The 16,285-nt window shown below is 35.6% G+C and overlaps 1 protein-coding gene across 4 annotated transcripts in view; it reads right to left on the minus strand.

Moving 5' to 3' along the window:
* Positions 1–16,285, minus strand: part of LOC124794738 (RUN and FYVE domain-containing protein 2) — a 155,570-nt gene that overhangs the window by 131,014 nt on the left and 8,271 nt on the right. For all 4 annotated transcript variants that reach the window (XM_047258341.1, XM_047258343.1, XM_047258344.1 and 1 more), the window contains one exon: positions 3,876–3,985. In XM_047258341.1, coding sequence (XP_047114297.1) covers positions 3,876–3,985 — 110 coding nt within the window. The remainder of the gene's footprint in view (positions 1–3,875; positions 3,986–16,285) is intronic.

Genomic DNA, 16,285 nt, shown 5'->3' on the forward strand with positions numbered 1-16,285 from the left:
CCAGCACTGTAAATTAGCGACTTGACAGATAATATCAATAGAAACCACACATGGCTGCAGATGATGCAGTTATCTATAATCAAGCACTACCTGAAAAAAGCTGCACAAACACTGCCTTAAATATTCAGAAACCTAAAATTGTGAACTTCAGAAAACACAAAAACATAGAATCCTTTGACAATATCAGTGAGTCTCATTTGAAATTAGTCAGTTCATACAAATATTTGGACAACACAGTTTGTGGGGACATGAAATGTAATGATCACAGAGAATCAGTCATAGATCAACCAAGTGACAGACTTTGGATTATAAGTAGGATACTGGGAACATGCAGTCAGTCTACAAAGGAGACTGCTCACAATACCCATGTATAATGCATCTTAGAATTTTTCTGGTGTATGTAGGAACCATACTAAATAAGACTAGCACAGGATAAAAAAAAGGACAGTGTGAATTGGTACAGGTTTCTCTGTTATGACAGATTGTCACAGAAAGTCTGAAAAACATAGCCTGACAAAAACCTGAAGACAGACATCAACTAATCTGCAAAAGCCACTTAGCATGCGTTCCATGCTACACATGTGAATCGAATGGAACAAACAATATATGGTATAATGTGAAGTATCCTCCTCCACACATTTCACAGTGGTTTGCAACATATGGGTGTAGGTGTAGAGGTAGATTAAACTTTGTTTTTGCAGGCAACCTTTACCACAATCATAATCACATAAATGTACAAATACTGATTTATAATGTAGAACACATATTTCTATTCATTAAGAATGTGTTATGGGTTCCTGATATGATCAACTAAAACATGTTTGGGTAATTAAGAAAAACCACAATTATTTTAAGTTTCCATGGATGCCTATTTACTCAGGGGTTTTCACATAAATAACTCATACGAAGGTTTATAAGAAAATTTTGGACACACACACACTGTTGCAAAGCCACCTAACTGCAATATATTTAAATAAAAAGAAATGAGTATGGTCCACTAGACAAGCTACCACTGTGAAGCTATCATATCAATAAATAAAGACATCTTAAGAATGTTAATTCCTCAACTGCTACTATAAATCTTTCATTTTTCTTCTATCAACAATTACTTAAATTTTAAAATGAACCATTCATATGAAAGATGAGGTAAAAATAAAAAAAATGTGTGTGTGTGTGTGTGTGTGTGTGTGTGTGTTGACTTTCTGATACAAGGGGCTTGAACATAGGCACAGCAATAACACTTTACCATATGATGGAATGTCCAATTATTGATTATGGAAGTGGTTGTTATGGTTCTGCAACTAACAGTTACAGCAACAGAATTAACAGATGCCAATATAAAGCACTGATAGTTAGTTTGAAAGCAATTCGTTCTCCCCCCCCCCCCCCCCCCCCCCCCCACCCTCACCCCTAACAATGATGCAGTCTTGGCTGAAGCACATGAACAGCCTCCAGTCCGGCTTCACCAGTGGTATCTCTCTGCCAACTTTCTTTTTCAAAGGAATCAACATGAATCCAACAATCTGAGATTGCCTAAAATCTCATTAAGCAGTGCTTAACTGGACACTTCTGGATCATTACAACTGTTCCTGGTCCACTTATATTTAGATATACACATTCCAAGGAAGATCAGCATATCACGTAGACTAAATAGTTTTAGCATTCCATCTGCACTGAAATTGTTGATGGTGAATGCAAAAACTAGCATTGCTTTTCACCAACAGGCTCACATTAACAATATAACTTTGGTACATTTTTTTAAGGCAGTGTATCTACACCAACAACTCCAAAATCAGTGACTCTCTCAGAAGCGCATGCTACAACCATGTTTGCAGAAGTCTAGGCTACTCAAAATACCTGCAGTGGCAAGCATCATGACCACAGAACTTGTTGTGAAACTGTGATCAGTTTGTTTCCACTCACAGATGATGCCCTCTCTGCCTTTCCTAATCAGTGACTCTTTATCTCCTTTAAGATAACTCGACTGAATAGTCAGTTGTCTACAAAATTATCAGAGTGTTGGAATTGTTTATTTTGTTAATTTTACTTAGGTGAACTCGCACTATGGAATCACTGGCAGTGAAACTGTTGACTGCTTAGCCAAAGAAGCTAGTGTCCAGGAGCTTACCACCTGGACTGCAATCCCAAGTATAGAATACCGAGATGTCCTACACAGACATACAGTATAGGGGGAGGAAACAACAAGACACAAAGACGAGAAGTTCATAACAATTCGCCCAACATTCCTTATCCTACGAAATCTCATAGAAATTCTATGCTTAACGCACTTCGCCTCTGTAACAGCCAGATTTAAATTTGACCAAAGATGTTTCCATAAGCATCTTTACAGGCTGTACATTGAAAGACACCTTTTGCTCTTGTGGATAAGAAGAGGATGCAGATAACTTTTTCTCTGGGTGCCGCAGACTACATGGAAGTACTACAATCCTTTTACAAGTACTTGTGAAGTTTGATCTTCCACAGCCAACCTGTGTGATGGCTCTGTTATCAACACAGGATCACAGACTTTTCCATGCAATTTACAGATTCACTGTTGCTGCACATATCCACTTCCAAGAGCAAAATATGACTGAATAGGGACTGTACAAAAGTGCATTGATTTTACAATGAAAATATGTACTGATCTATCTGTAGCTATGTGTGTGTACATGCAAACAAACAAATACTCTCCAACACTAATTTTCTATCAATATCTGCATATTTTATGTAAGTATGAACTGGCTTTATGTACATCAATGCACAATCATTCTTTTTAAGATAACGCAATCTTCATGTCAACCATGTTTACGTATTTCATATGCATAATAAGGCACGGGTCTCTAGCATTTATATGAAAGAATGTAGCACTTCTTTTAATAAATACTACCAAATTCATGTCATCTGACACTTCTGGTGGACAGACAGTGAAAATTAAGTATGCAGGTGACATAAATTCGACAGTAATTATTACATGAAGACCTACATACTTCCACATAAATGACTAAGATTCCTGTTTTATTAGGCATAAGGACTACAAAAGCACAGTTGATACGAGTATAGTGTCCTCTTAAAAGGAATAATTATGCACTGACACACTTTGTAGTGAGCTATCGCTTAAGAATGGTGTAACAGATCAAAATCATGATTACAAATAAAATGGCTTAGTAATATTCCACATGAAAAATGTTGCCATTTCCAAAATATCACAGCTCAGTGGGCATAAGTAAACAGAAAATAATTTCTTGGTATTGTTTTACAGGTTAACACTTCTAATCTTCTATCCACTACATGCTTCACATGTGAATGCAGTTCGAGTGATCACTATTAGCTACCTGAGTGACAACCATTTGCAATAGAAAATCAGCAGATGTAATAAAATAGGTTGTCAATACCGATATTTACTGCAATCTGTCAGCATTTAACACTGAAAGTGCTTAAATATAATTTCCTGCTAGCTCTTTCAAGATTCCATGAAAATTTTCTGTGGTTTAACATCTCTTTCAGATGCATAAAATGTATTAATTGACAGTCTTTTTCCTTAAAATAAAAAGTGATGTGCAATAATTATTGGCCAGTTCACAATTAATCATTTACAGGTCAAAACTCACAATGATGTACTACAATGATATGCGTGCTCCCCCCTGCCTCAACCCCCCCCCCCCCTCCCCCCACTCTCTCTCTCTCTCTCTCTCTCTCTCTCTCTCTCTCTCTCTCTCTCTCTCTCTCTCTCTCTCTTCATTAAATATTTTTATGTGCTATCTTTGTTGGAATCTCTAAGGAAAACTAAGTAACATAACAGTAGTAATTTGTGATTTAATCTGTCAGTATACTAATTGTTGCTGGCTTTTCATGTCAATGCAAGCATCATGCCTTACCTAACAGTAGGAAGATCTCGTACACTTGATGTAATATCCTGTGCTTCCACAGTATATTTTTCAACGCACTGCAAAACATCCCAGAGCTCTTTCTTTGGTCCAAGGAGGCCCTGTGGAATTTATCACTGATAGAAACAGAGTGTCAAAATGAAGTTTTAAGCAGATTTTTCTATTCTAAGAGAACACTAATCACACATGCTCTTCCAACTAACTCCTGCAGGCACAACACACATACTGAGAAACATTCAACGATTTAACCTACTCTTCTTCATATAAATGATGACTAACTGGCAACCTCAGCTGCCGACAGGTGTTGTTGTTATACCTCGATGTGGACAGCTGAAAATGTGTGCCCCGACTGGGACTCGAACCCGGAATCTCCTGCTTACATGGCAGACGCTCTATCCATCTGAGCCACCAAGGACACAGATGAATAGCGCGACTGCAGGGACTTATCCCTTGCACGCTTCCCGTGAGACTCACATTCCCAACTGTCCGCAATTCTACATATGTATTGTACCTTATACACATTTGCCACCCACTCACATTGAGGTATAACAACAACACCTGTTGGCAGCTGAGGTTGTCAGTTAGTCATCATTTATTCCAGGGAAAAGCTGCACGATCATCAACAGTAACTGTTCTTTCAAGAACAAGTTACTGTCTTCGTATATATCTTCTTCATATGTTTCAGTCTCACTCAAAATATCTTCATAACCAAGACTGTTATGTAAGCAGAGCTCAAGCCTTTCACTCAAATCATAAAAAGATCATGATCCAAGAATCACACTCATACTGCAGACTTTGGGAAAACTATTAAAACTAAAGAAAATGACTCAAAACATGCAGAAAACTTTCAAATTAGAGAGAGATTTTATTCAGTTCAATTCCATACCTGACATGGCAACTTCTTGAAGTGCAACAGATCTCAAGATTAACAGTTTGCAGGATATGAAGGAAATCTTACAATCCCTTAGAACTGTAAGTGACAAAATACAAATACTATCTTCAAGTTTTAGTCTTTCACACAGGAGAGAAGAAAAATGGCATCCTGACACGGTCATACAGGTAGTACTCTTACGTCTCTCTAGGAAAATAATGACATAGGCCTATATATTTCTTTTTATGAAATCCAACTGCTTCAGGAAATCACAGACCAAAAGACACACTTTTGAAACATGTTCTGCTAATGACACCGATCATACTGTTTCTGGCAGGGATGGAACTTTTAAAATCAAATCTCAATAATAAAACATTGTACATCTCTAACAAAACCATGATGCAGATACACTGTGTATACACTGTTTGGGTAGCACATGCACAATACGATTTATAACAGTTTCAAGAAAGTCATAGTATTTTTTGACATAGTTGAACAGTTGCCCATTTAATGTTATGCGCCCAAAATAAAATCCTTCTGTAAGTAAATAATCACAGAAAAAACTGCCTTATTGTCATCAACAATAAATTTTCATTTACAAATTTTGTTGTTGTTTCACATTGATAAATGTACTGACAGCATTTAATGTGCAAAAGTTAATTTTTGTTGATGACAATCAAGCAGTTTTCCCTTAGTTTCTGTGACAACTAATAAACATAAAAAAAGCAGTGTTGATTAAATAAACCATGAAAGTTTTCTCATTTTTTCCATTTTTCACAACTATACTCATTAACAAATATATCTGTTGAGCAGTGTTGATATAATGGATTTTGTAAATCACTAAAATTTAGAATTTCTTGACTGCCAATATACTGTAAGTAACAATACAATTATATTTCGGAGCAGTACTACAGCAAACAAAAATGTGGTGCCTCATAAATTTTCTAGGTGGTTTGTGACGTTTGTCAGTTATCATATATCTTGGCACGCATTATAATGGGTAAATTTTGGGAAGCTTTTAAACACAATTTACACTAATTCACGAAGACTCTGTTGTACAGTTCTGAGTTATCATTATCCAGTGATTGTATGAACATATACTCATTTTGAATTTGCAGAAGTTGGTTTTTGAGTTGGAGGCTCACATAGTCCAAACTGAATCCTTTTTTGATTGAATACCAAATATTCTGATACATGGTGACTGTTCCATAGAACTAAATGATTGGAGCTGTTAGTCCATGATATGAACCTGGCTTTGAACATACAATATAGTAATGTTTGATTATCTATGATATTGCAACATGGAGCAAAATTGTGACAATAATGAAAGAGTTTTGGAAAAAACCAGTGAGAGGTCAGATGATGTGAATAGTTTAATAAAGTTGGAGACATAGTGAGTATAAAAAAAGGGGGGAACAGTAATGGTCAAGGGAGCAGAGCATTCAAGAAAGATAACAGAGCATAAACTGAAAGAATGGCTGCTTAAAAAAGGATCTGGAGTCACAGCTTAACTAGAAGACAGGCTAAAACAATTGTAAGTTGGGGAAAATAACTATATTAAAACAGAGAAACAGTGGATTCATAAGGAGTGGTTAGATCTGGATAAAGAAAATTCTAGAAATGGGGGGGGGGGGGGTTTATCAACTGGGACTTGGAAAAATGTTTGTGAAGAATCAAAATGTGATCTGATGTGTTACTCATAATTTGACTTCATGTGACTTTCTTCTTATTATTTTATTTTTGAAGGGGAAAAACTTAACTGAAAGTAACTTTTGAACATTAAATGTCGTCAGCACACTTACCAATGTGAAATAATGAAAAAATTACATAAATTAAAGTTTATTGTTGATGTGAATCGCAGTTTTCCCATATTTTCTGTCATTATTAATCCAAAAATGCAATGTTGATTAAATTAACTCTCAATGTTTTCTTATATTATTTTTAATGTTCCAGAAACCTATTTATTACCAAATACACTTGTTGAATGATGTTGATTTAATGGTTTTCTCAATTAACAAAATTTGGAAGTTATGCAGCAGCAATTTACTGTAACAATGTATTGGATTAATGAAATTTTGAGGCAATAACACGGATAACAAACAATGCAGTTCTCATAAATTTTCTGGTTAGTATGCAAAGTGTGTTAGTTATCAGTTACCTTGTCCTGCATTACAATGCACTTTTAAATGAAATTTTGACTGATTAAAGTGGATTTTCCTGCATCTTTGTGTTATCATTATCTAGCGATGTATCAATATATGTTCATTTTGTATCAGTGGAAGCTGATTTTCGAGTTGGAGCATCAAATAGTTCAATTGTATCCTTTTATCACTGAATACTAAGTATTAAATTACAAGATAACTGGCAGTTAATTTGACAAATACAAAATTTAACCTCTAGCTGTTCCCCTTTAACAGGTGAACAATAATCTGATGATTATGAAATCCTAACTCAAGTGTGATGGAGCAGCATGCACAACACTATTGAATATTAGAGTAACACTTATTTGGCTGTGATTTTCACATGCTAAGCTTGGAAATATAATATTGCTTGCAAAGTACTGAACCAAAAATAAACATAGAAAGATATTGTGATGCCAACAGTCAACTACCATTCAGAGATGTTCCACTTAAGAAGCAAAATTCAAAAGGAACTTACACTTCTGTGACTAAAAGCAGTCAAGTTGTGAAGAATCTAATAATAAATTAGACCAATGTAGCTGCTGTGTGTGTTTTTTTTTTTTTTAACTTATGAACCAAAAATTACAATTTAAATTGAACTTTTTTACAGTACAATTTTAAGGTGCTGACTTTCATTGAAGTTGGTCACTACTTTGTTCCATTTAACCCACACTACAGCTTCTTATTTGAGTCGACTTCACCTTGACATCTCTTGGTAGTCTGACAAAAACACAGTTTACCAGTACACTTTCTTGATTTTGAGATGTGAAGTCAAGTTATTTACATCATAGTCCATATTTTGCAGCTATTATTGTATAATTTCATTAAACAGAATTTATAAGTTCTCTATCGCGCAGTTATATGAACGCTCGAAACATTAATTTCTATATTCAGAAAGCAGGCATACAGAGTAAATTTTTGAGGTATAAATGATATTCTGTACATTTAGAGCTTTTAATACTGAAAACACTTTAAAACAAAAAGTGAGGCCTGGTTTTGAAAGCCACACACTTCATCCAACCCTTCACCTATTCTTAAGCATTAAGTTACCCGTCTTTTTACTTTTAATAAGAAGGATCATTTTATTTTTATCACCTGTAAATAATTCTTATGCATGGGTAGTTTCAAAAGTCCTGTACACTGCACATGCGTGACCATTACAGTGTCATGATCAAGTTGAAATTCATGTCTCTTGTGAATGAGCCTTTAGGCATGATGTCGTATATGCATTTGCTGGTTCAAGTGGCTGTGCCATGAATAATTCAGTTTTAAACTGGAAGCTGAACCCAAATCAAGTCAGATTACATGTAGTGACTTGTATTTCTACATCAAAATCGAATCCCTAAATGTAAAGAACCCAACAGAATTTTACAATGCTTAGACAGAGGGCTTAGAGAGAGGTGTATGGAAATAGTGTAGTGGATCATAGCCCAGCATCATGGTGGTCTGCTTACTTTTGTGAAGGTCGGGTGTGCACTGAGGGCAACTCAAGAAGTGGAAGGCATCAACTGCAACAGACTACATCTCTCTGATTATTGTTAATGACATTTTGGGAGGTAATGAATGAAAATATGATTGGTGAAACTTCCAGGGAGGTGACCCAAGGAAGCAGACGGCACAACAATGAAGGTGCCCTATCCAGAATACAGAAGTTGCCAAAACATTGGGAAGCTGTCACTAGCAAGACTGGAGATAATATTGAAGGCCTGTGAAGTTCCGAAATAACCTTCGTAATCTGGGAAACGTTAACAGCTAATTCCCTGTTGTGTTAAATTTAAATGTATCTTTATATTACTATTCCTTATTCTTCTAAAATCATACTTTTCTTGGTAAATTGATTCTGCTGCTATTGTGATACTAAGCTTTTGTTTCTAATCTGAGCATTTAACATTTCACCACTAATGGTAACATTTAAGTGGATCTCATGCATGAGCCAGTCTTGCAGTATTACACATAATAATTATCACATTTTCCAATAGTGTTTTGGTGAGATTACATAGTAACAAAGCCATCAAGTCACAGCTTCCAAAGGATCCTTGATTATTTTCACGTCTATAACATCCTGTATTTCAAATTATTCTACATTTCACATTCCAATAGAATAAAGACAGTTATAAAAAAAAAAAAATTCCTGCTTAAAATCAAACAACGGAACTCCAGACTGGAATGTCAACAATGAAAGGAAAAGGATAGATTGATACACACCATAAAGATGACATGTTGAGATGCAGAAAGGCACAAGAAAGACTGTTACACATTAGCATTTGGCCAAAGTCTTCTTCAGAAAAGGAAACACAAACACATTCGCTCACACAAGCAAGCACACCTTAATGCACACGACTGCTATCCCCAGCAGCTCAGAACGGCTTACTGTGCTTGTCTGCAAGTCTAAGTGTCATCTTTAAAGCGAGTAGTAACCTATCATTTTCCTCTTATTGTTAAATAACCCACTTACTAATGCAAGCTAAGTTGAACACGAAGGAAATTATTATACAGCATTATTCTAAAATAACATGTCAGTCCAAGGCTATGTGGGAATTATCTCCTGGTACCCATATCAAGTTTTTCTATACCACTATTCACTGCTGAGTGTTCCTTACTGCAATAGTGATAATTCTAAGTTTTGATCCTGGCACGCTGTTTGATGTAATGTCTGCCACACAGCTACCAAGTATATTAAAAACTTGTTTTAATCCTACAGCAAATATTCACAATTTAAGATGTTTCATGAAAAATGCAACAGCTACCTGCAAACATTTAGCATGGGAGAAAATAATAATGCTGACAAATAGTTTATAACATACTTTATCAGAAGGTATTGCTTTTGGAAATGTTAGTTCCTTCCTAAGGGAAGACAGAGGGATAGGGTAGAAAAGGTTACAATGTAGAGGTAAGTCACTCAGACCCCAGGCTGAGGTGGACCCATCTGTTGTGGCTGATGTCTCTTCATGTTTTTCTCTTCTTAGTCCTCACAACAGGTATCACCTTAAATTTGGGGCCTCACTGAAGGGCCCCTGCTTTTTAATTTTGTCTCTTTTTCCTCCCCAAGGGAAAAAATAGTTATTATGGTTGTTATGATAGTTGTATAGTTGTTTCTATTTTCATGTGTGCCTGTCAGCAGTACTTTACGTACTTATTTGTTTTTTGCCTGCTGAAGATATGTATTGGCCAGGCATTCAGTACACTCTCTCTCTCTCTCTCTCTCTCTCTCGAGATAAATGACTACTGTATTTTTGTCTCTGTGGTCCTTATGTATTATGTATGTTAATGGCAGTGAAATTGTTCTGCAGTAGAGATCAGAAATGATCTCCACATACTACTTTTAAACTCATCAGCGAGTCATGTGACATCACCTCTGAACACTCAGTCTCTATGTGCCTGATTGATTAGTTAGAGTGAATATCATTCTGTTTGTAAATCCGTTTATACAGAGAAAACTTTTTTGGGGACTACTGTAAATTTATTTTCATATTGAATATCTGTTTAGAGAATTTCTAAGAATTACGTTGACATATACACCCTTTCGGGGATACTGAGTCTGCAACGACAGTAACAGAAAATTTGACACGAGAACAAAGTGCAGTCCCTCAATGGTGATTAATTATTAAAATAAATTGTAGAAATGAATGATAACCTACACAACTAGCCGTTACCTCATAAACACCTGTTCTCACGACCAAATAAATACAGAAATAGAGCACTCCTTTTTGCAACAGGGATAAAACAGTGATGTTTCTCTGTGGCCAGTAGTTTGATGCAACACATATGTTTTCTCATAGTGTGGGTGGAATGAACAAGAATACAAACACTTTGTTTGCACTGGACAGAATGTGTACATTTTTCATCTGAAGCATGGAACTTATTTCAGGGATCACCCCTTCTCTAATTGAACACATTTGCAATTTTGTACTTTGCATAAATTAATTTTCATCTTACACCCTCCACAGCTTCTTTGAAGGTCATCTAATCATGACAATCCGTCATTCTGCCTTGTCAGTGCTACTTTACAGCAGGAAGAGTGTGTGCTTATCTTCTGTACAAGTAGTAAGTAATGACTACCCGTACACTCCTGCATACTTCAGTAAGAGACAACTAGTCAATGAGCATGAAGCGACTGCAGCGGCACAGTTCTCAGACTCCTCATATTTGCAGAACTTCAGTGGGAACCATAGCTCATTAGCACTGATTTAACAGCATCGTCTTGATTTGTGACTTATGTAATCTGAACATTAGAGTTGTAATCACTCTGTTTCTGATCTCTAGGCAGCAGTCAGTTGCAAATGATAGTACTCTAAAATTTCTTGATGTTTCAAAAAAAGAATGTTTTCTTTCTCTGGGATTCCCATGCACATTCTCACAGCATTTCCATAATACTCGAGTGTTGATCAAACCTACCAGTAACAAATCTTCCTTTAATCCGACCGGGAGGGGACACGAAACACTAGAACATTGTTCAAGTATGGCTCACACACATGCTCTATATACAGTCCCCTTTATAGAGAAGCTAAACCTTCCTCCCAATAAACTAAAATCAACCACTCCCCTTCCTCACAACCGACCTTGTGTGCTCATACCATTTCCTACCACTCTGCAATGTTTTGCCTCGATATTTAGCCAACATGATAGTTTCAAGCAGTGCACCACTGATACTGTATTCGAACATCACAAGATAGTTTTTCCTACTAATCGGCATTTTTCCACATTTGCGGTATATAGCAAGCTGTCATTTACCAGCCAAAGAGAAATTTTGCCTCAGTCATTCTATATCCTGCTACAGCCACCCAACGCTAACACTTTCTCATTCACTACAGCTTCATCAGCAAACAGTCACAGTTTGTTGCTCCCATACCTGTCAGATTTTTTATGCATACAGATAACAAGAGTGGTTCTATCATACTTACCAGTGGCACTTCCAATAATACCATTATCTCTCATGACAACATAACAGGGACACCATAACAGGCTAGAACACATTCTCATATCTGAGAACCTAGTCTATATGCTTGGACCTCTGGTAACAGCCAGCACTGGGCCTCTGAGCCAAATGCTATCCAGAAATCTAGGAATATCACATCCCCTCGTGGCCCTTCATTCATGGTTTGCAGTATATCATGCCACAAAAAGGCAAGTTGAGTTTCCCATGAGTGATGCTTTCTAATTCCTTATTTTTTTGAAGACAGAAGTTTTTCTGCCTCTAGGAAATTTATTATGCTCGAACTTAGAATAAGCTCAAGAATTCCACAGCAAAATGAACATTCAGCATACTGGTCCATAATTTTTTGTGTACATTTTTTTATCCTTCTTAAATCCTGGTGTCACTTCACTTTTTCCAGTCACTTGTGGCTTTGCACTAGGTAAGACACTTGCAATAAATGCAAGCTAAGTAAGGGAGCCAATGCTAACAAGTACTTTCTGTAAAATAGCATTGGGATTCCATTCAGACATGTCAGCTTATCTGTTTTCAACCCTTCCATTTGCTTGTCAATGCTAAAGATGCCTATTTCTAGGACCTCCATACAGGAGTCCGTGATAGTCAAAAGCTGTCATGTCTGTATGACCTTCCCGCTTGAATGATGTTCTAAATGCGAGCTTTCCTTTTGTTGTCTCCTACTGCCACGTCAGAAATGTCCAGAAGTGAGTAATAGGGGGCTTTGATATGCTTCATGGTTTTACATGAGGTCATATTGAGAAAAAAAATGCCAGAAGCAAAATGGATAGCAAACAAAAAATAATTAAAACTGTAAAACTTAAGAATCCTTCTTGATGGTAATATGCTTCCATAATATGAATCACCTTCAGTGCAGCCACAGACAGACTTACACAATAAACATCCAAATCTGTGTTAGTTTTCTTTATGCATTTCCATAAAATAGACTCATGACAGCCCTTAAGATGAATAAATATGTATGGCATAAAGTTTGAAACTCAAAAAGGGATGAATATCAGACTCCCAACCTACAGTGCAAAATGCAGAACAAATGAAAATATCCGAAATGGTAAGGGCAATTGCAAAATAAATGGCAGAATTTCTACATTAAATGACAAAGTATATAATACACAAAGAAAAAAAGAAAAAACGTTCACGACCAAACAAAATACCAAGTCTCTATCTGCATAGTGCAAACCTCAATCATACATCATCAGCACTAGCACATTTTGAGGGAATCAAAATGATTTTGAGTTTCAAAACTTATTTGTCAAGCCTTTCAAATCACACATAAAACTTATAAAAATGTTTTTAAAATTTCAAGGTACTTCTGACACTGAGGGTACCAGCCAGGGAGCAAAAATACACAGCACTTAACTTGTGGCAGTACCCACCCTCTCAATACAGTACCTCTGACGAAAAAAATCAGAACCACACATTTTGGGATGTGCTACAATAGACCTTTATATTTTACCAGTATAAATGTTGTATTAACATTTCATAAATGCTCAGAAAAACTTTAAAATAATGTTTGATGAAGTCTAAATTTCAAAAAACAATCCAGCCCTACCCCAGAAGGTCACAGTACTGTAAACAACACACTCACTCTCTCTCTCTCTCTCTCTCTCTCTCTCTCTCTCTCTCTACCTCTCTTTGTCCAATTAAGTACTGACCACGCTAATGTGCATCCATGAACAAATACGAGGAAATTGCTGTAAATAATACGGAGAAGAAATTACAGGAAACTGTAGTGTCATTGGTAAGAAAATGTATGTTTAGATTTGCTGTCTGAAGGTTTGCTAGAATTTTTTAAAAAAGTTAACTTGCCCTTTAATATGAATTTTATTAGGTGAACAGTACCAGCTACAAGTTACCTTACGACTCAATCTAAAGATAAGTTTTAATGGTATTGTCCACACTGTGAAATACATGGTGTTGACAATGTAGCCTCGGTCCTGTATCAATTAATAAGGCTCTACAAGCAGGGACAGGGAAAAATCATTCTATTTTATGGCCATGTTTTGTTTCTTTTTCTATTTTGTTCCAATTTCTACATTATTTTTTGCCAATGTCCGTGGTTTTTTCCCTATTTTAGTATTAATTTCTGAAAGCTTAGTTTTGAGTACCCTATGTTTGTCTTATTTCATTGTTTTTCAGTGTTATGTAATGTACATATCCGCTACAATATATTCACTGGCATCACAGATAACCTTTTTTTCTACATTATTAAAAAAAAATCATTTATGTTAAATTCTTTAAATCAAATCACATAAAAATATTTCTGCAACCATGAACTGTTGCAAGTGTTTAATAAAAAAAAAACAAAAAAACAAAAAAAAAAAAAAAAACACCTCATCTGAGGCATGACAAACTGTCTTCAGTGAAACATCAGACACTTGACAATGTCCACATTTACTGTTGACATGGATGGTTGTTTTGACACTAAATAGTGAAATGATTCATAATAACGACTTCATCATTATCAATCTATGATTGAAACAACTGTCAATGCAGACTTGCATCACCTGTGGCCATAGAGTTGTTAGTCTAGTTTGAAGGTTCAACCCAATGTGTTTCAATGTTTCCTTCATCTCTGCCTGAAGTATTTGTCTATCTATGTTCCTCTAAAGCTTGCTGATTTCATAAAAAAACACCTTTTACCACAATAATGAAGCAATATTCAAAGTCTTTCATTTTGAACTCAGGTAATAGTTTTATAGAGCAATGTATCCCCAGGCCTAAGTTAAGTTGAAAGTTGGTAATCTCGATCTTAGCTTACGAACACAAAGTAATTTTGTATAAACTAGTAGACCATCTTGTGTAGCATGATTGACTGTGTGATGCCTGTCACGTGTGATATCTGTGAAGTTTGCATACAGCACAAAACTAACTGATTTACGTGGTTGTAAAATTACATAACTGCCATATTGGTGTTTTCAAATTTATTCCTGTGTAATACGAATATATGTAGTTTAATTAAAGCACCACATTAAAGACCTCTCAAAAATGCATAATTTTTGGTAGGATTTTCTGTGCAAAAGTGTTGGGAAATATGACATCAGTGACTAAAACTATTACAGGAATGGATTTAATACATGTGGGGCTATTTTCGTATGATGTCACTTCTAGAACCATGTTATTTACACGGGAAATGAATTGTTATTCTAAGATTACACACGGCCTGAATCAAAGCAAGCTAGACTATCCCACTCGCTATTATTGCACGCCTATTAATAACTTTTTTTTTCTTTCTTTTCTTCATTTTTCATTTTGTGTCTAGTTACCCATATCATGTATGTTGTGTATACTCAAATCTGTCAAAATGTTATACATACCATATTCCACACACATTTATAATTCAGATGATAATTTGCAACAGCCTGATTATAGTGGTGTATTTAGTTTTTCTGGTAACCATATTAAAAAAAAATAACGAATATTTGAAATTATCAAAACAACATGTAATGGCAGATTTTGAGTGAGCTATATCAGTAGTTTTGGAAGTGCTGACATCTACCATAAGAAAGCTGGGAATCTGGACTTTACAGTAACATGCTTTAATTTTTGAGAAACTAATTAACAGACATTAGGTATTTCATAAAACCTGTCAGTGTTGTATTGTGTTGCTGAAATCTGTATTTTGCATTGTCATTTATGAAAAATTACCCTGCCTGTATCTACAATATACAAATGAAAGATGAGCTTCATTTTATCTGAGGAGGATAGTTTTGGGTAAATAATGATGGACAAGGAAACAGGGGCATTTATACACGTTTTTGGTTATCAGGAAATTAAAAAGGAAAGAGTCAACATTTAAAGTAAGTTAAGAGAGAGCTGCATGCAAATAAGATGCGGAGGTGCTTTTTCTCTTGAGAAATCATGTAAATTAATGTAACATGAACATACACATTGTAACATAACAACTGTCAGTACTTCATTTAATTTAATCTGTACTACAAAAATTAGTTTCTAATTGGAAGCTTTTTTGATAAATAAATGATCACAGCATGAGTCACGTAAATGTATATGATAATTATGTTGACATGGTGTCAGAAACAAATAAAGAGAAGTTGTTCTTAAAAGATATTTCTCATGTGACAGCAAAATCAAAATCATTATTATTATGAATATCTAGATACATACTCTTTAATCCACTGTATGGTGAATGGTTTATGCATCTGTATGAGCCTTCACTGCTCAAATCTTGTCCATCAGATCATTTACGTATATCAAGAATATGAGCGGTTCTGGGGCACTCCTAATGATACCCTTACCCTTGTCTTTAATAAAAACTCGCCGTCGAGGATAACATACTGGGTTCTATTGCTTAAGAAGTCATCGAGCTTCTCACATGCCTTGGAATCAATTCTGTCTCCTCGGACCATCATTAACAGTCTACAATGATGTACTGTGCTAAAAGCTT

The sequence above is a fragment of the Schistocerca piceifrons genome, chromosome 4 (genome assembly GCF_021461385.2).
Source record: "Schistocerca piceifrons isolate TAMUIC-IGC-003096 chromosome 4, iqSchPice1.1, whole genome shotgun sequence".
NCBI classification, from domain to species: Eukaryota; Metazoa; Arthropoda; class Insecta; order Orthoptera; family Acrididae; genus Schistocerca; species Schistocerca piceifrons.